The sequence below is a fragment of the Gymnoscopelus braueri genome, assembly GCF_963280865.1.
Source record: "Gymnoscopelus braueri genome assembly, chromosome: 21".
In the NCBI taxonomy this organism is placed as follows: Eukaryota; Metazoa; Chordata; class Actinopteri; order Myctophiformes; family Myctophidae; genus Gymnoscopelus; species Gymnoscopelus braueri.
This window is the reverse complement of record NC_137623.1, coordinates 41,343,920-41,365,461: the sequence shown is the minus strand read 5'-3', so window position 1 is coordinate 41,365,461 and position 21,542 is coordinate 41,343,920. Positions and strand designations below refer to the sequence as shown.

At 43.4% G+C, this 21,542-nt stretch overlaps 2 protein-coding genes across 2 annotated transcripts in view; one reads left to right on the top strand and one right to left on the bottom strand.

The window, feature by feature from the left end:
* The window catches only part of LOC308077009 (contactin-associated protein-like 2), a gene marked incomplete at both ends in the record, with an annotated part of 146,348 nt that extends 145,213 nt beyond the window's left edge, over window positions 1–1,135 (top strand). The window contains one exon of the mRNA XM_080417538.1: window positions 936–1,135. Within this exon, the coding sequence (XP_080273664.1) occupies window positions 936–1,135 (200 nt within the window). The remainder of the gene's footprint in view (window positions 1–935) is intronic.
* A 16,797-nt stretch (window positions 1,136–17,932) lies between these two features.
* LOC308077008 (C-reactive protein-like) lies at window positions 17,933–20,650 on the bottom strand (the record flags this gene model as incomplete). The annotated part of the gene is made up of 3 exons (XM_080417537.1): window positions 20,554–20,650; window positions 19,806–20,001; window positions 17,933–18,341 (listed from the first exon to the last, which is right to left on the bottom strand). The coding sequence occupies exons 1-3, from the start codon at window positions 20,606–20,608 to the stop codon at window positions 17,933–17,935; spliced, it is 660 nt and encodes a 219-aa protein (XP_080273663.1). The 5' UTR covers window positions 20,609–20,650.
* Between the last annotated feature and the right edge of the window lie 892 nt (window positions 20,651–21,542).

Below are 21,542 nucleotides of genomic sequence, written 5' to 3'. Positions count from 1 at the left end.
ATGAGAGAGGTCAACCGATGATGCCTATACAATATTTCATTACACCCATGGCTGCGTGTGTCCGTCTGAATTTTTTTGTCGCCTTTCTGAAAGTTATTGGTACTTTATATGGGTGATAAGGAAAAACAGCTCTATCAGCACCTTTTTCAAACACAGTTAAATAAAAATTAAGTTAAATTAAGTAAAATGGTAATAAAGTGAGACAAATACAAACAATAAATACAAATAAGAATACAATACAATATTAAATTAAGTAGTGAGGAGCCCTGGTGTTTAAGGCCCTGTCACCTTTTGCCTACTTTAAAACTATACGGTAATCACTGAAAGGAGGCTAAAACTGGGGTTTTCTTCCCTTTACAGAAAAACAAAACAAACAAATGCTGGGTTTTGGGGGATTTGTCGTCGGAAATGTTCACCAGACGCCAGTATAAGGAATTGTATCTTGATCAGATAAAATTAAGGTGTGGATGACTTGTTCTAGGTCGGCTGAAGTTAGATAACTATTACAAATATCTCCAAGCTGGTAAAAACAAGACTGTGCAACTATATTAACCTGTGTACTAAAACTTAGATCACTGTCCAGAAACACTCCTTTTTGTTGGCAGACTTTACGTTTGGAACTAAAATACCACAGTGTTATTGAATCAAGGACGTAGAGGAGGAAGGGATAATTAAAAATACTTCTGATTCATTGGTAGTTGTATGTAATTTTGAGCAATCTAAAATTGTTTGTACCAGAATCAGAATTTATAGGAGATATAAATGCATAAGAGCTGTTTCTGAACTGTGGCAAGCTCAGGCAAGGTTTTTACTGTTCAGGTGGTCACAACATCGATTAAACACAACATTCTCAAAAATATATATAAAAATGGGAGTTTGGAGACAGGTGAAAAAAGTCTTTGTTTATCTATGTTTGGTTGCTGTCCCCTCTGCAGGCATTATCGCGATGGTGATTTTCAGCATCCTGTGTACTCTGGTGGTCCTGATTCGCTACATGTTCCGTCACAAAGGCACCTACCACACCAACGAGAACAAGGGCAGAGGAGACTCTGGCGGAGAGTCTGCCGACACGGCCATCATCGGCACCGACAACCCAGACACCATCAACGAAGCAAGGAAAGAGTGGTTCATCTAATGGCCACATGTGACACATCAGGACATGGTTTTGCTTGGGGGCGGGAGGGGGGGGGGTGTACAGAGATCAGGTACTGTTTTTGGGTGTACAGAGATCAGGTACTTTTTTTTCTCCAATCAACGCTATCGAGAGTGAAAAGTTGTTATTCAGAGGGAGGAATGCTGAGATGAGAAACTATATGTATGTACAAACTAATCTAAAGAGCGTGAACATATTTGTATTGTTTGGGAGTTTTAAGGAGTTCTTTGAATACTGTATATGACAAGTAATTATAACTACTGGGTCGTGTGCTAGCACATATTTATCACCAGTCTCCGTTGGATCTTCATTTTATTTAAAAGAGAATATATACATTAAACATTGAAGCACAATAAAATGAAAATGCCAAATGATTTCTTGATTAAGAACAGTCTGCCAGCTCCAGTATCCATCACATTCAGCGTTAGTTCTTCATCCACTTATACTGTGGTCCTCTAGAGTTGGATATGGATGTTAAATGTGACCGTGTAAATACAATGTTGTGTTATTTTCTCTTTTTGTTACCGCCACTCAGTGCAATGCAACAGTCATGACACATTTCAGATCTATCATGTTCCCTGCCTTTATAAATAATATTTGTACATGCATTTTTTGTATTATGTCTGAAATGGAGTTTATATTTGATGACATTCCATTGTATCCATATGGGAAATTATGTCATGACATAATATTGTTGAGTTGAAATTGCTCAGCATGGCAGCTTCCTTTTCTTTTGACATGAGTGACTGCATTCTGCATTTATTGTTTGTTTCAGAAGTTTGCATACACTCTTTTACTCTGAGTTATGTAACTTTCTTCCCGCGCATGTGCAATACATCGTAGTTCTAGTTGAAGTTGAAAAGTGTGTGTGTGTGTGTGTGTGTGTGTGTGTGTGTGCGTGCGTGCGTGCGTGCGTGCGTTCTTGAGTGTGTGCGTGTGTGCGTGCGTGCATGTGTGTGTGTGTGGTGCAGGTGTTATACATTTCAGGTATCAGTCACACCTTATTTGCAAACACTAATTTGTTTGAGTCAGACTGCATGTAGGCATCTGATGATGTACTGTATGGTTTTATTCCCCCCTTTTTTTAAATGAGGATTGTCTACTTAAAGGACAGTATCTGTATTGTCCCAATACAGATACTGTGTGTTGGCTAGTGCTGCGCCCCCTAGCGAGACCTGACAGAATGGGTTTCATTTGCAACCAGTATGACGCTTGCAACCAGTGTGACGTCGTCTGTTAAGGGGTCTATTAGACGGACCGGAAGATTGCTTCAGATTCCAAGCATGTCCTGCGCTCTTGACTGCCAGTTGTCCTAAGACACTTCACACAGTGCAGCTCAATAGATAAACATTTGTTTTACCCCTGTCCATAGTGCTTAATGAAAACAATTGGTTATTGATGGGAAAGGCCCATAGACAATGTTATGTTCAACATCTGGCATTGTACATTTAATTTGACCTTTTTATTTCTATTTCTTGTCCTGTATGAAATGTATGTTATGGAATGTTGTATGTTCGATACAGTAGACACTGTGTGTCAAATTTCCTTCTGGACAATAAAGCTCATCTTATCTTAAATTATTTTATGTTGTATGGAGAGTGGAGAGTTGTATGCTTTAACCAGTGGTGGATGAAGTGCAAACCCCATTACAGTATTGGTACTCCTGCGGTCAAATATTACTCCACTTACAAGTGATACAATTATTGAGTTAAAGTGCTAGAGTACTTGCTTTTAAAAATACTATAGTATTCATAAGTACATTTTGTTTTCAATATGGTGTGTTTGTGCGTGTGCGTGTGCGTGCGTGCGTGTGCGTGTGTGTGTGTGTGTGTGTGTGTGTGTGTGTGTGTGTGTGTGTGTGTGTGTGTGTGTGTGTGTGTGTGTGTGTGCGCGTGCGTGTGTGAGTGTGAGTGTGAGTGTGTGATTACATCCATTCTGTTTTTAAAGGTGAAAGAAGTTTACTGTACTTCTGCAGTCAATGTAAACAATTCGTTGGGAATGACTTCTACAGTGCTGTCCATCTCAAATTAGGTGGAACAGATCTGGAGATCCCTAGTGGTGACAGGTCAGAATTCTCAGCCTGGTCAAGCTATCCAAACTTCCCTTGTGGTTAGAGTGTCCTCTCTGAGATTCTGAGGTCGGAGATCAATCCCCTGACCGGGCCATACCAAAGACTATAAAAACACGACCCAAAAAAAACGGGACCCAATTGCCTTGTGGGTGGACGTTGGTTGGACGGTGGATGGCGTGGGCGTCACAAACTTAACATGCCCATGAGACTATTATGGCGCGCAGTTATATAAACCTTGCTGGTGTTACTGATGCATTCCCAGCTTGCATCATTCCAGACTTATGTGTTTCCCAAGTAGGCTGGTGCCCAAAGAGCGGTCTACAGTAGTTTTAACTGTGTAGTTATGACTACAGAATAAAACAAAACCCATTACCTTCTACAAGGAGCCATGACTCGAGAGAATGTGCCATAGTGTGCGTTAGTCGGTAGACTGTTTAAATTTTGGCTGCAAACATTTATGTTTTGTTATACTTCCAATTATGTTTGCAGACCGTCACTGATATGTATATTACGTGTGAAAGCTCCAAGTATTTAATTGTTGTGTTTTCTTAAAAATAACACACATGTTTTAATTCTTTTTTAATCTCTGACAGGCCTGAACAAGCAGGGATTAGGTTTTTGCCCTGTCCATCCATGCGTCTGTCTGTCTGTGAGCAGCTAATTTCGGGCACCGCTGGACCGATCACTGTGACACTTTGTGCGTACAAAGTGTCACAGTGATTGGTCCAGCGGTGCCCGAAATTAGCTGACAATGTGTAGGCCTACCAATTACATGTGTGAGTTTTGGACAACATCTGTAGGAGTAGTAGCAAAAAGTATGTTTTGAAGAAAACGCAAAATGCCTGGGCCACTCTGAAATTCCCCCAAAATCTAGGAGGTGGAAATGGGCCTGACCGATATGGGGGGTTGTGTGATGATGGAATCCAGGGAAGTGAAACATTTTAATTGTACGACCTACGGTTCGAGGCCAAAACGTGAAGTGGCCTACTATATTTGGGGCAGAATTTCTTCCTTGGCCTAGTGGGAGTGTGCGTGCAGAGTTTCACACCGATTGATTGATAAAACATATGTACAAAGTCTAAATATTATCATAATTACAGGAGGGCCCGGCCCATATGGAGATCCATGAACTCTAAAGATGTTGGTGTGTCCTAAATGACTGACGGAACTGGCCTCCAAGTACTGTGCACTAATTACTCTGACAACAGGTAACACTACACTAGTAACCTGAGTAATAGCCTATATTAAGCTAACTAGATCAGCGGTTCTCAAACTTTTTTATACCACAACACAACCCCATTTTATGGTTGTTTTTTTTTTGCGACCCCACGCTTTATTTATAGTGCAATTTCAAAGTGAAATGGAAATAAAGAATATCTGAAGATAAAAGGATACATTGCTGGCCTTATATATCAATATGTATTAGAACATGAAATTACAGCAGTGATTCCTGCTGATTTGTAGGCCTATGTTATCAATGAAATGAATGATGATGAATAATATTGTAAAGATCGTGACTTTCCCCCTCGTGAGTTTTCTTGACACAGCTGAGTCTGCTGATGACTGAGCTGGAGAACAGCCTAGGGTTCGATTCCAGCTCGGGGCACTAAAATGCCACAATATCAATGAAAGCAGCGGAGGGGTTTCTGTAGGCTACATACATTATGTAAACTGAAGCATATTTAGCCAAAATATAAAGCCAGAACCACTGGAGTTTCTTAATCCAGCTCTCAGTTTTTTATCTTGGCCACTTACCGTGTGTTTTTTCCATCCCTCCGACCCCACTTTTTCCTGAAAATGTCTTTAAAATCTTTGCTCCGGACAGTTGGTGTAACCGTCTGGGCACCATAGGCTGGTAAGGTGTGTCGCGGGTTCGACTCCCGAACCCGACGACCTTTGCTGCATGTCACTCCCCATCTCTCTCCCCATTTCCTGTCAGACTACTGTCCTATCGATAAAGGCATTAAAGTCGACAGAAAAATCTAAAACAAAACAAAAATCACACCCTGTGTGAAGTGGGCGGTGTCTTGCTAGCTAATCACAATACTGAATGGAGTCGATCAATCATGTACAAAAAATAAATACATTTATTGAAACACTCTTTATGATGGACAAAACCATAACTTGAAAAAAACAAATTTATGGTTTTTTTTCAAGTTATGGTTGCTTATATAGGGCTATGCACATGTGTCATGTGACACTGGCCAATCACAGTCCTGAATAGATTGTGATTGGCCAATCACAGCGCAGGATAATTGTACAAATTTCCAAACCTCACTTTTAGGGGCGGTTTCACTGCCCAGGATATTTGTACATTTTTCCAAATCTCACTTATAGGGGCGGTTTCACCGCCCAAAAACAAGGCATTTTTTATGCAACTTTTTTTTTTTGTGGATCACCTAGTTGAAGCTTGTTGCCATCCAATCACTCTCAAGTAGCGTGATATGACGTCATCACACGTGTGGCTTAAAGTCAGTGACTTGATGGACTTGGTTCAGTTTGAACAAGACATCCAGTACATAGCATAGAATTTTACAGCAGGGATGATCGATGTCGTTGCCCATGGTTACCCAGACAAAATGAATTGTGCCTCTGATGACCACAATAAGTATGCGGCGACTGCCACCCCTAACTCCTTGGCGGAGGCCGAGAAGGCAGTGGAGCCTGCAGTCGTGGAGCTTAAAGCAGACGCTCTGCTGGGGCCCCAGCCAGAGACACACATAGCTGAGGAGCCCCCACAGAAGACCTACAACCATGTCCTTGCCCCAACCGCTGCCGTCGCCTACGAACAGAATGGGCAATTAGAACCTTTGCGACAAGCGGAATGTGATGCTGTGGCTGTAAAAAGCAATGGCGCAAAGTTGTGGCGTTTCTTGGCGGACACCGTCAAATCCGGCAAGTTCGAGGAGTTCAATAAGCTCATCATGTATTTTCAGACCATCGCCAATGCCGACGGTCATAATGACCTACTGGAGATCAGTGATGACAACGGCAAGGACGCACCAACGGCACACCCACTGCTGAGGACCTTCATACAAACACAAGGAGAGGTTGAGAATGACAACTATAGTATGCTGACTTACAGGAAGGCGTTGGTCGCACTTTGGAATGACGTGAGCAGCAAGCACCCGCACATCCGCATCAGCATGCCACAGCACGCCCGACACATATCCTCAATCATAGACGAGTCGAGTGTGCATAACTACCGCCACGGCTCGGACAAGCCTCGTGGCCTGGAGATGGTACCAGAGAACTTAACCTCCTTGATCGTTCCTAGGATGCTGGCTGTCACAGACGACGTGCTGGAGGTCAACGGCATTGAGGTGCCAGGGAAACCACTGGACCGGCTCGCTAGATGTTCCGTCACAAAGGCACCTACCACACCAACGAGAACAAGGGCAGAGGAGACTCTGGCGGAGAGTCTGCCGACACGGCCATCATCGGCACCGACAACCCAGACACCATCAACGAAGCAAAGAAAGAGTGGTTCATCTAATGGCCACCTGTGACAACCCGGACACCATCAATGAATCAAAGAAAGAGTGGTTCATTAACAGTCAATCGTGACACATCAGGACATGGTTTTGCTTGGGGCGGGGGGTGTACAGAGATCAGGTACAGTTTTTGGGTGTACCCCAGGTTCTACGTTCCCCGCTTTCCTAGGAGAGCGGGGAATATAGGACCTAAACCTAACCCTAACCATAACCTTAGTGGGGGAACATAGGTCCGGGGAACATAGGTATGACCCCGTGAAAAGTTGTTATTCAGAGGGAGGAATGCTGAGATGAGAAACTATATGTATGTACAAACTAATCTAAAGAGCGTGAACCTATTTGTATTGTTTGGGAGTTTTAAGGAGTTCTTTGAATACTGTATATGACAAATAATTATAACTACTGGGTCGTGTGCTAGCACGTATTTATCACCAGTCTCCGTTGGATCTTCATTTTATTTAAAAGAGAATATATACATTAAACATTGAAGCACAATAAAATGAAAATGCCAAATGATTTCTTGATTAAGAACAGTCTGCCAGCTCCAGTATCCATCACATTCAGCGTTAGTTCTTCATCCACTTATACTGTGGTCCTCTAGAGTTGGATATGGATGGTTTTTTTTTTTTCTAAATGTTTATCCCACGATTTTGTAACCCTATTTTTTACACCCAGTGCCAATTGTCTATGTAATCCTGGGCACTACCTTCCCTCTGCCAACCTAGGGAGGCCAGGGCCGAGCTCATGCCTCCTGCAATGCATGAGAGCCAACTGACCTTGTCACCTGACAGGGGAGAGTTTCCCTGGTTGGACGTAGCGCGTGGAAGGAACACGTTATTCCAACCAGTTCCTTTCCCCTCCATCAGGCGCCCCGGCTGACCAGGGGGAGGCAGTATAGTGACCAGGATTACTGCATGTTTTTGTGAGGGTACCTACCCTAGGAGACACGGGGAGAACATGCAAACTCCACACAGAAAGGCCCTTTCTTTGGAGTTGGATATGGATGTTAAATGTGACCGTGTAAATACAATGTTGTGTTATTTTCTCTTTTTGTTACCGCCACTCAGTCCAATGCAACAGTCATGACACATTTCAGATCTATCATGTTCCCTGCCTTTATAAATAATATTTGTACATAAAGAAATTGTGTATTATGTCTGAAATGGAGTTTATATTTGATGACATTCCATTGTATCCATATGGGAAATTATGTCATGACATAATATTGTTGAGTTGAAATTGCTCAGCATGGCAGCTTCCTTTTCTTTTGACATGAGTGACTGCATTCTGCATTTATTGTTTGTTTCAGAAGTTTGCATACACTCTTTTACTCTGAGTTATGTAACTTTTTTCCCGCGCATGTGCAGTACATCGTAGTTCCAGTTGAAGTTGAAAAGTGTGTGTGTGTGTGTGTGTGTGCGTGCGTGCGTTCTTGAGTGTGTGTGTGTGGTGCAGGTGTTATACATTTCAGGTATCAGTCACACCTTATTTGCAAACACTAATTTGTTTGAGTCAGACTGCATGTAGGCATCTGATGATGTACTGTATGGTTTTATTACCCCCTTTTTTTTAAATGAGGGTTGTCTACTTAAATGACAGTATCTGGATTGTCCCAATACACTAAAATCCATGCACCCATTTAACGTTCCAAGCAGCTTTCAAGCAACTTCCCTGTAGTTCTCCATGACCACAGCATAGCCCGTCCTCCTACAATATAGACCAATTATTTGTTTACCAACGATACAACATTGAGACCGGATGCACAGGTGATTGTTTCATGCAATCAATTCTCAACCTGTTGTTTTGGGGTGCGCTGGTTTCAGCGCACCCCAACCTCCTCTTGTGTGTTGGCTAGTGCTGCGCGCCCTAGCGAGACCTGACAGAATGGGTTTCATTTGCAACCAGTATGACGCTTGCAACCAGTGTGGTGTCGTCTGTTAAGGGGTCTATTAGACTGCCAGTTGTCCTAAGACACTTCACACAGTGCAGCTCAATAGATAAACATTTGTTTTACCCCTGTCCATAGTGCTTAATGAAAACAATTGGTTATTGATGGGAAAGGCCCCTAGACAATGTTATGTTCAACATCTGGCATTGTACATTTAATTTGACCTTTTTATTTCTATTTCATGTCCTGTATGAAATGTATGTTATGGAATGTTGTATGTTCGATACAGTAGACACTGTGTGTCAAATTTCCTTCTGGACAATAAAGCTCATCTTATCTTAAATTATGTTATGTTTTATGGAGAGTGGAGAGTTGTATGCTTTAACCAGTGGTGGATGAAGTACAAACCCCATTACTTGACTCAAAGTATTGGTACTCCTGCGGTAAAAATTTTACTCCACCTACAAGTGATAGTTATTGAGTTAAAGTGCTAGAGTACTTGCTTTTAAAAATACTATAGTATTCATAAGTACATTTTATTTTCAATATGGTGTGTTTGTGCATGTGGGTGTGTGTTTGTGTGTGTGTGTGTGCGTGCGTGCGTGTGTGTGAGTGTGAGTGTGTGATTACATCCTCTCTGTTTTTAAAGGTGAAAGAAGTTTACTGTACTTCTGCAGTCAATGTAAACAATTCGTTGGGAATGACTTCTACAGTGCTGTCCATCTCAAATTAGGTGGAACAGATCTGGAGATCCCTTAGTGGTGACAGGTCAGAATTCTCAGCCTGGTCAAGCTATCCAAACTTCCCTTGTGGTTAGAGTGTCCTCTCTGAGATTCTGAGGTCGGAGTTCAATCCCCTGACCGGGCCATACCAAAGACTATAAAAACGGGACCCAATTGCCTTGTGGGTGGACGTTGGTTGGACGGTGGATGGTGTGGGCGTCACAAACTTAACATGCCCATGAGACTATTATGGCGCGCAGTTATATAAACCTTGCTGGTGTTACTGATGCATTCCCAACTTGCATCATTCCAGACTTATGCGTTTCCGTGCCCAAAGAGCGGTCTACAGTAGTTTAAACTGTGTAGTTATGACTACAGAATAAAGCAAAACCCATTACCTTCTACAAGGAGCCATGACTCGAGAGAATGTGACATAGTGTGCGTTAGTTGGTAGACTGTTTCAATTTTGGCTGCACACATTTATGTTTTGTTTACTTCCAATTATGTTTGCAGGTGTCACTGATATGTAATTACGTGTGAAAGTATTTAATTGTTGTGTTTTCTTAAAAAATTACACATGTTATAATTATTTTTTAATCTCTGACAGGCCTGAACAAGTGGGGATTAGGTTTTTGCCCTGTCCATCCATGTGTCTGTCTGTGTGTGACTGTGAGCAGCTAATTTCGGGCACCACTGGACCGATCACTGTGACACTTTGTGCGTACAAAGTGTCACAACGATCGGTCCAGCGGTGCCCGAAATTAGCTGACAATGTGTAGGCCTACCGATTACATGTGTGAGTTTTGGACAACATCTGTAGGAGTTAGCCCGAAATTAGCTGACAATGTGTAGGCCTACCGATTACATGTGTGAGTTTTGGACAACATCTGTAGGAGTAGTTGCAAAAAGTATGTTTTGAAGAAAGCGCAAAATGCCTGGGCCACTCTGAAATTCCCCCAAAATCTAGGAGGTGGAAATGGGCCTGACCAATATGGGGGGTTGTCTGATGATGGAATCCAGGGAAGTGAAACATTTTAATTGTACGACCTACGGTTCAAGGCCTAGTGGGAGTGTACGTGCAAAGTTTCACACCGATTGGTTCAGCGGTGCCCGCGATTAGCTGCTCACAGATGGACAGACAGACGGACAGACAGACAGACTGACTGACAGACTCACGGGAACGAAAACATAATCCCTCGCCTTCGGCCACTCCAGTCTGGCGGCGATAACACATTATAAATGTACTATTCATTGCATGTTGGTTGATTTCTATGTATGTAAAAAAATATAAATATATAATAATCAAATACAAAATATTGCACATCATGCTATGTAGTTCTGGGCCCGCCTTCACACTCTGAAGCCCATATAAAACATATTTACAAAGTCTAAATATTATCATAATTACAGGAGGGCCCGGCCCATATGGAGATCCATGAACTCTAAAGATGTTGGTGTGTCCTAAATGACTGACGGAACTGGCCTCCAAGTACTGTGCACTAATTACTCTGACAACAGGTAACACTACACTAGTAACCTGAATAATAGCCTATACTAAGCTAACTAGATCAGCGGTTCTCAAACTTTTTTATACCACAACCCCATATTAATATGTATTAGAACATGAAATTACAGCAGTGATTCCTGCTGATTTGTAGGCCTATGTTATCAATGAAATGAATGAATAATATTGTAGCGATCGTGACTTTCCCCCTCGTGAGTTTTCTTGACACAGCTGAGTCTGCTGATGACTGAGCTGGAGAACAGGGTTCGATTCCAGCTCGGGGCACTAAAATGCCACAATATCACTAAAAGCAGCGGAGGGGTTTCTGTAGGCTACACACATTATGTAAACTGAAGCATATTTAGCCAAAATATAATGCCAGAACCACTGGAGTTTCTTAATCCAGCTCTCAGTTTTTATCTTGGCCACTGACCGTGTGTTTTTTCCGTCCCTCCGACCCCACTTTTTCCTGAAAATGTCTTTAAAATCTTGGCTCCGGACAGTTGGTGTAACCGTCTGGGCACCTATAGGCTGTTAAGGTGTGTCGCGGGTTCGACTCCCGAACCCGACGACCTTTGCTGCATGTCACTCCCCATCTCTCTCCCCATTTCCTGTCAGACTACTGTCCTATCGATAAAGGCATAAAAGCCGACAGAAAAATCTAAAACAAAACTAAAACAAGGCATTTTTTTTGCAACTTTTTTTTGTGGATCACCTTCATCTAGTAGTAGTTGAAGCTTGTTGCCATCCAAATTGATCCAATCACTCTCAAGTAGCGTGATATGACGTCATCACACATGTGGCTTAAAGTCAGTGACTTGCTGGACTTGGTTCAGTTTGAACAAGACATCCAGTACGTAGCGTAGAATTTTACAGCAGGGATGATCGATGTCGTTGCCCATGGTTACCCAGACAAAATGAATTGTGCCTCTGATGACCACAATAAGTATGCGGCGACTGCCACCCCTAACTCCTTGGCGGAGGCCGAGAAGGCAGTGGAGCCTGCAGTCGTGGAGCTTAAAGCAGACGCCCTGCCGGGGCCCCAGCCAGAGACACACATAGCTGAGGAGCCCCCACAGAAGACCCACAACCATGTCCTTGCCCCAGCCGCTGCCGTCGCCTACGAACAGAATGGGCAATTAGAACCTTTGCGACAAGCGGAATGTGATGCTGTGGCCGTAAAAAGCAATGGCGCAGAGTTGTGGCGTTTCTTGGTGGACACCGTCAAATCCGGCAAGTTCGAGGAGTTCAATAAGCTCATCATGCATTTTCAGACCATCGCCAATGCTGACGGCCATAATGACCTACTGGGGATCAGTGACGACAACGGCAAGGACGCACCCACGGCACACCCACTGCTGAGGACCTTCATACAAAGACAAGGAGAGGTTGAGAATGACAACTATAGTATGCTGACTTACAGGAAGGCGTTGGTCGCACTTTGGAATGACGTGAGCAGCAAGCACCCGCACATCCGCATCAGCATGCCACAGGACGCCCAACACATATCCTCAATCATAGACGAGTCGAGTGTGCATATCTACCGCCACGGCTCGGACAAGCCTCGTGGCCTGGAGATGGCCCCAGAGAACTTAACCTCCTTGATCGTTCCTAGGATGCTGGCTGTCACAGACGAGGTGCTGGAGGTCAATGGCATTGAGGTGCCAGGGAAACCACTGGACCAGCTCATGAGCATGAACACCAACAACCACAACTTGATCGTGATGGACAAGCCGGTGAACCAGCACAACGTTGTCAGGTGCAACAGGTTCATCTATGGCAGCTCTTGCCAGAAATCTGCGATGACTGCCAGCCCAGAACCCTCGGTGGAGGCTGAGAGGACAGTGAAGCCTGCAGCCATGGAGCTGAAAGCAGACGCTCTACTGATTCCTACGCCTGTCCCCGCCTCCACTGCTGCTGCCTTCTACGAACAGAATGAAAAATATAATCTTAATAGATTTCAACCTTTGCAACATGCGGAATGTAATGTTGTGACCGTGAAAAACAAGTACGGCTCAGCGTTGCAAGGCTCCTTGGTAGACCGGGTCAAACCCGACAACTTATCCTCTATCATAGACTTGGACATCCTGCCCGAGTCCCAACACCATGTACACATATACCCCCACTGCTCAGATCTGGGATTCTACGGCACCAGTGTCTGGCCAATACCACATGGCATAGAGAATGTCCCGGGGATCTCCCAGATGACTCCAGGGTGCTTGACCAAGAGCACGGGACTGCTGGCGGTCAAAGACGAGGTGCTGGAGGTCAAAGACATTGAGGCGACACGGAAACCGTTGGACCAGGTCATGAACTTGAATTCCAACAGCCACAACTCGATTGTTCCAGACAAGTGGTTGAACCAGAGAAACAACGTGGTGAGGAGCAACAGGATCTCCAGAAGCTTGTGCCAAAGGTCTGCAGCGACTGCCAGCCCAGAACCCTTGGCGGAGGCTGAGAAGAGAACAAAGCCTGCAGCCATGGAGATGAACAAAGACTTTCAATGTCAAGCTTTTGAAAAGGCAAAGGCTGATGATCAGGATAAGCTTCCAAGGCTCTATAGCATTGACATGAACAATCACATGGAGGTGTTTACTACTCTATTCAACAAGGTGAGCAGCTCCCCAGCCTCCCTGCATCTGTTGTCCATCCTGCAGACATTACTGCTGCTGGACTCTGAGAGCTGTGACATCTGGCAACAAGCTTTGGAGGCTCTGACTAACAGAGTCATCCATAGCAGAGGCAAGAGCAACATAGGTCATTATACTGCTCAGATGCCACCATGTAACTCTCCTCCACCCCCACCGCCCTTACTCCCATGTATGACAGAGCCGCGACCACCAGGCACCAAACAGTGCCCAACACCACCCCCTGCCCCTCCCCCTACACCCAACATAGGTAGTCATTTCTGGACCCCCCCTTCACTCCCACCTCCCCCACCAGACATGGGAGGATATAGAGGGCCTCCTCCCCCTCCCCCTCCGCCTCCTCCTCCTCAGTGCATGATAGTGGATCAGAGCAGCCAGTCCCCGGGCCACTCTGACATAGCCCCAACCAGGGCAGGGCGACGCCCGACCGTGAGGATGAAGAAGCTCAAGTGGAGAAAGCTTCATGTTGTTTCTAATGGCAACAACTCCTTGTGGGCATTGGCTCAGAAAGACCCTCCCCCCCTGGAGCCTGACTACAGCAGGATCGAGCAGCTGTTCTGTATCCCGGTGGCCGAGCACAAAGACAAGGGTTCAGCTGCTCCTGCCAAGGAGTCTAAAGCGATTACTTTCATTGATCCAAAGAAAAACTTGAATCTGAACATATTCCTGAAGAAGGTCAAATGCACGAATGAGGACTTTGTAGCTATTATCCAGAATGGGAATAAGGAGCTTGATAAGGAGCTGCTGAAACAGTTTGTAAAACTACTTCCAGAAGAATATGAGATTGAAAAACTGAAGTCATTCAAAGGAGAGAAAGAAAGTTTGGCTAATGCAGATCGCTTCTACAACTTACTTCTCACTGTCCCATGCTATCAGTTGAGGATTGAGTGTATGCTGCTGTGTGAGGAAACGACTTCAGTGCTGGAGACGCTCAAACCTAAAGCCGAACTAGTGGAGAAAGCCTGCCAGTCCCTCAGGGAGTGCCACCTCTTGCCAGGTTTCTGCAGACTTATCCTGGATGTGGGAAACTTCCTTAACTATGGAAGTCGCATAGGGAACGCAACAGGGTTCAAGATCAGCTCTCTACCAGAGCTTACTGAAACCAAAGCAAATGAGAGTTGCATCACACTGCTTCATCACATTGTGGAGGACATGGAGCTGAACCACCCAGAACTGTTGGTATTAACAGACGATTTAAAGATCTGTGAAAAGGCAGCAGGAGTTAACCTGGAGAATAGCCAATCAGAGGCTCGTGACTTACTGAGACGACTGAAGTACGCCGCGAAGAAAGTCTCCAACTCTGATGAAGAGGTGATAGCGCAATATGCAGAAGTTATTAAGGAAAGCCTGCAGTTATGCAGAGCGTTAAATGATAAATTCTCTGAAATTGATGAAAAGAGAATTGAGCTGGCTTTGTACCTATGTGAAGATCAGCTCTCCCTGGATGAGCTCTTTGGAACTATTAAGACTTTCCGGGGACTCTTCATCAAGGCCTTGAAGGATAACAAGACCAGGAAAGATCAAGCCGCCAAGGCAGATAAAAAGAAGCAACTGGCAGAAGAATCCAAGAGACATAAAGAGGAGAGGAGAGGAGAGGAGAAGGAAAAAACAATCAGAATAGGTGTCCTGCCACAGAACGATGGCTGCATAGCTCTCCTGGCAGATCTCAAGAAAGGTCTCAGCATCAGGAAGACACGGTTCAAATACGATTCGGACATAAATGAGGTCAATGGTCAGCTCAATGGAGGGCCCACATCTGTGGACTTAGCGACTGCCAGCCTGGAACCCTTGATGGAGGCTGAGAAGGAGGCGAAGCCTGCAGCCATTGAGCTGAAAGTAGGACCTGCAGGACCAAAGCTGCACATAGGTGGAGAGGAGCCCACAGTGGCAAGGCCCACCCCGTCCCTGCCGCCTTCGCTGCTACTTTCTATGAACAGAATCAGGAAGATACGGTTCAAGTACGATTCGAACATAAATGAGGTCAATGGTCAGCTCAATGGAGGGCCCACATCTGTGGACTTAGCGACTGCCAGCCTGGAACCCTTGATGGAGGCTCAGAAGGAGGCGAAGCCTGCAGCCATTGAGCTGAAAGTAGGACCTGCAGTACCAGAGCTACACATAGGTGGTGAGGAGCCCACAGAGGCAAGGCCCACCCCGTCCCTGCCGCCTTCGCTGCTACTTTCTATGAACAGAATCAGGAAGACACGGTTCAAGTACGATTCAGACATAAATGAGGTTAATGGTCAGCTCAATGGAGGACACAAATCTGTGGACTTAGCGACTGCCAGCCTGGAACCCTTGATGGAGGCTGAGAAGGAGGCGAAGCCTGCAGCCCTTGGGCTGCAAGAAGGTGAGGAGCCCACAGAGGCAAGGCCCACCCCGTCCCTCCCGCCTTCGCTGCTACTTTCTATGAACAGACTGAAACTTAATTTTTTTAAGTTTGAATAGATTGCAACCTTTGCAACCTTTGGAACGACGTGAGCCGCAAGCATCTACACATACACATCAACCTGCTACAGGACTTCTGGCACGCCTCCTTCATCATGGAGGAGTACAAGGAGTGAATTACTCATTGCCCTCCCACACACACACACAGGGGACCATCTTGGGTGGTCCTTCCTGCCAGTGGCCATTAGGCTTTATAACAAGGCCTACGGGCATATCTATCTATCTATCTATCTCTATCTAAGGCCATAATTACTGAACTCTTTAATTTATAATTGTTTTTTAGTTTTTTGTTATCTATACTACCGGCCAAAGGCTAACCACAGTAACTAAATGTAGTGTTTAACAGCATTTAATCTTGCATGGCTGGGCCTCCAATCTCACTCCAAGCAAGCCTGGGATCTGAGGTTAGATTGTATTCAACAGTGCATACACAACACTGTAAGGTAACACTGTCTGCTAACTTATGCAACACACACAAGGATAAAAGAAATAGTCCCCTTTAGTTGTAGTAGGTCTATTTGTCACAGTACATTTGCACGCAAATGAAATTCGTCCTCTGCCTTTACCCATCCTCGGAGCAGTGGGCACTATTAAATTCAGAGCCTGGCAAGTAAGGGTTAAGTGTCTTATTCAGGGACACACAGACTGGGTGAACTAGAGGGCAAACCAGGAACCTTCTGGCACTTCAACAAAATAGAAGGCAAATTGTCCCCAGTGTAGGATAGGTGGAACATAGTTACCGTTGCTCCTCGTCAACCTTTGCAACTGTCAATGTGAGCAAACATGAGTGAACCATCGCAATATGTATTCAAGCTTGCAAGTGTCAAGTCCCAGAGACATGTATTTATTTTCTTTTTCAGGCAAGATATGTTGCCATTTAATGCCATACATGGAGCGAGGCAGGGTACACAGTTCCATCTCGAAAACACCTTCACTTCACATCTTGAAAAGACACATGCTTAATGCGCATAGTCCGTGCACAATGCTTTAGCCAAAACGGACAGAGTAGCTATAGTATACCATGGACGCCTGGACCTCTCTGGACCGAAAAGTGGGGCTTGGAGGGGTGAAAGGAAGATTAACAGACGTTCTTCTATATTGATGGGTAATACAGGGAATAACGCAAATAATACTTTAACAACGTTTATTCAGGCCTGGGGAACTTTTACAAATCATGCATGTTTGTAATTTCCAGTGTGAGCTAGATAGTTCAAATAGGACTGGTCAGCATATATATTTGAGTTTACAACACTTCTGGGGTCTATTAACGTCTACTCTGGCTTTTGTGTGCACCCCAGAACCTTTTGAAGTTGCTTGATTCAATATTTAGATATTTGACATTCATTTGATCAGACACGCCCCCTTCCTATATAAACCCATTGTAACTTCAAACTCAATTTGAACCATTTTAGAATCTTTGAAAACACACATCCCTGGTTCTAGTGACTGATATTTTCCTTTTATTAAGTGAGGGGGCCGTGTTTTTTATATGACTTTTTAGGTTAACACGAACCCTAGCATCTCAACTCTGTGCACGCACTGTAATAATATGTGAAAATGGTGAACATTCCGTAAAAATAGCAGATCTACAAGCTTACAATGCATTGGGGGCTGACAAGGGACCCTAGTCAAGGAAGTACGCTATAGAGTGGTTTTAAGAAATCTGAAAACAATGTACATCACTAATAATGTGATGTGAGGAGTTATACAACTCAAATAACAGGCAAAATAACCAAAACTGCTGGATGAATTGCTTTACTTATCAATGTTGCTCGTGAAATAAATGTTTTGTAAATTATGTTAGATCACCCAATTTAAAAGAGTATACTTTACATCATAGACGTAAAGCTATCTCCATAATTGCCATGACTAACACACTGCTGTGTAACTTTTGAAGAATATGGGCTTCCATGGTTCAATCAGGCTGATTAACAGGTCCACACAGAGCCCACATCTTGTTTCCTTATATGCTTAATATATGCTAGAGAACAATGGCAGCAATCACTAGGCACAATCATGAGCGACCACAGATTCTTCCCCGCTAGCTTTAATTCTTGCTGTCGCCCAGTTAATGACATTGCCTCTTCCAGCATTCAGATTATCCTGCATGGCCCTAATCCTGTCAGGGCGGAGAACATGGTCCCACATGTTGAGGTCGGTGATCTCTCCAGCGAAACTCTGATGCCAGTCGAAGTGACCCAGGAGGCTGTCTGCGTCCTGCCCGAGGATGATCCTGCCTCCGGCTGTGAGCGTGTAGCCCCTCTGGAGACTCGTCATCATGGACCTCTGGCCGTTCCAGTAGGCGGTTGTCACGCCCATGTTTGACTCCCATGTGAAACACATGTGAGACAGAAGTGCTGTCATCTTAGGGAGCTTGAACGGAGCACTCTTGCCGCCCACGTAAAGTCTGTATCTACATTTGAGAAACAGAGATGTTTAAATTAGACAACAGCTTGGAGAACATGATTTATGTGAGTCTAAATATCCTTACTGGACACATTTATTATTAATTATTATTATGATGATTATTATTATTATTATTATTATTATTATTATTATTATTATTATTATTATTATTTAGTTATTTAGTTATTTAGTTATTTATTTGTGCGATTTGTGTCATGGAATGTGCATATTACGCAGTGATGCAGCAACACAATTTTGATTCTGAACTAGGTCGATTTTTCACCACAAATAAGCCTTTATGAATGAGGCATCTTTGAATAGTTTTGATGTTAAATACTCGTCGGTGATGTTTGTTTCCAAGGTTCAGTTTGCTGGGGGGGGATGCATGCCTTTGCTCCCTTTTGTTTGTCTAAGAGCCTGCTCCACTGCACATTGTGACGGTGTCCCAGGGTTTGTTGTGTAGCCTCTAATTTACTTAGTGATCCATCAGGAATGACACATAAGTTCCACATAAGTTCCCGTCCCAATTGGACTTCAGGCGGCATACTTTGTTCTTGAATATGTCCACATATAGCTTATGTCTGTGTGCCAGGACCAGTGCATTTTTATATCCCGTACTTTTCTTTGTTCTTACGCACCTCAACAAAAAGGGTCTGCGCCCTCAGATCAGGGCTCGTTCTGATGGTGAGACCATTTGCAAACGTATGGCAACGTTCAAATAATTCATTTTATCTTATCATAACTGGTAAATGTTAATTTTGCCCTATTGATCGACCAATCAATCAATCAATCAATCAATCAATCAATCAATCAATCAATCAATCAGCCAAGATGTTGCATAGTAAGAGTTGGTGCAGGCAGGGTTTGCACTCCCCATAGTCACCACCACTAACATGAACTTGTTTAACAACTAAAGCCCTATTTTATACTTCATCATATGACGTGTTGCACGAAAATGTTGAGAAATTAGCTGCATATAGCCACAAATTGCCCAAAAAAGGATTCAAAGTAAGCCTATTGGCTTCTCCCTTTTCTTGCACAATAACTACTAACTGAACTGACTAAACTGAACTAAGGACAACATTCAATATGTCAACACAATATATCATTTGATCCATGTATCTGTATACAGACCGCAATATAGCCATTATCATACAGTAATACTGAGAATCTCCTTATTTCCTCTACTGTACATAACACCAAACCTATTCCAAGTAACATATTTACGTCAGTCATGCTTTTGGAGAGAGCATACTATACAACTGTGCTCTCTCAAAGTGGTTTATTTTCACAATCATTGAATTCACTTGAAATTATTACAGCACAAATACATTACAAAACATGTAAGAGTGAGTATGTTTCAATCTCACCGCTATAAATATGGGCCCTTTGGGCCATCAACAAAGTATATAGGGTTTAAGTGGTTATAACAAAAGCACAGGAGACGACCAAATGTGTCCAACTACTGTACCTGCCATCCTTCATGCGCCAGACGGTGAGCTCATCACGTTCTTTCGTGCGGTATTCAAAGAGGATGGTTTCCTTAAGGGGCAACGATGAGCCCACACGCATGCACAGCGTGAAGGCCTTCAATGACATGGTCCTCAGTGGGAACAATTCCACATAGCTGTCATAGTTCTGTCTCAGGAAGATCACAGACCTGCCCCCTGTGAAGTGATGGATGGACGGACGTTGTATTGAATTGTTGCCCGTATTGGGATCAGCAGGGATTCATGAGTACTTCCTCTAGCTGTCAATGAGTGAAAATACGCCGCACGCCAGTGGTGTAAAGTAACTAAGTACATTTACTCAAGTACTGTACTTAAGTACAATTTTGAGGTACTTTTACTTTACTGGAGTATTTCCAATTTTCTATACTTTTACTTCTACTCCACTACATCTCAGAGGCAAATATTGTACTTTTACTCCACTACAATTATTTGAAAACTTTAGTTACTAGTTACTTAGATATAAATTATTAAATTATAAAACATTAACCACTTTAGCCCTATTTTATACCTAGGCTATTTGAAAATAGCCGATCTACAAGCTCACAACGCTTGTAGATCGGCTCTTTTCAAACATTTTAGTACTTTTACTTGTAACAAAGTGCTTCTACGTTGCAGTATTGATACTTTTACTGAAGTAAAACATTTGAGTACTTTTCCCACCACTGCCGCACGCACACACGCACGCACAACATGAAACATGGGATATACCTAAGACGGAGCAAAACAAGTGGGTGCTGAGGAAAAGAATGGCCGAAAGTTTCATTTTGTCTCAGCAAGCCTAGAAAAGAATAAACAGAAACAAAACACACTCTGTGTTAAATGTATTAACCATGCATTAGAACAGTGCCTTCATGAGCTACGTATTCTGTATGCCTATACAGAGAAAACGAGGCTTAGACATGGAAGTAAAAAGACAAGGTGTGAAGTCAAAGAAGAGTGACAAATCTGATCCCCTATATCTCTATAAACACGGGCGTGCAGTACAACGCACTTGAGAAGGATGTTGCATTGATCCTTCCTATTAAGAAAGAGAGCAGACTGTACTCGTTCTGACTCGAAAATCAATAGTGCTGTAATGATAAGCCCTGAAGGAGACGGTTATTTCTACCCACACATTTTAGTTGTTATGAAAATGAATTCCTCCCCACACAGCTCTGTGTTGCCACTTCTGGTTGTACCCAGTGGTGGAAAGTAACTAAGTACATTTACTTAAGTTCTGTACTTAAGTACAATTTTGAGGTATTAGTACTTTATTTGAGTATTTCCAATTTCCAATACTTTTACTTCTACTCCACTACATCTCAGAGGCAAATATTGTACTTTTACTCCACTACAATTATTTGAAAACTTTAGTTACTAGTTACTTTGCTGATATAAATTATTACTTTATATAACATACATGAACCACTTTAGCCCTATTTTATATCTAGGCTATTTGAAAATGCAAGCTCACAACGCGTCGCGATGCGACGCATTGTCTGCTATTTTCAAACATTTTAGTACTTTTCCTTTTTGTACTTTGAGTACATTTTGATTCCAACACTTTTGTACTTTTACTCAAGTAAGTTTAGAATTCCGGACTTTTACTTGTAACAGAGTAAATAAAATACTGAAAATACACATTAACGTGAATCCAACACAACGCTACACATTGACATTACTGTCAAACAAGTCTATGAAGCCATCTAAAAAGTTTA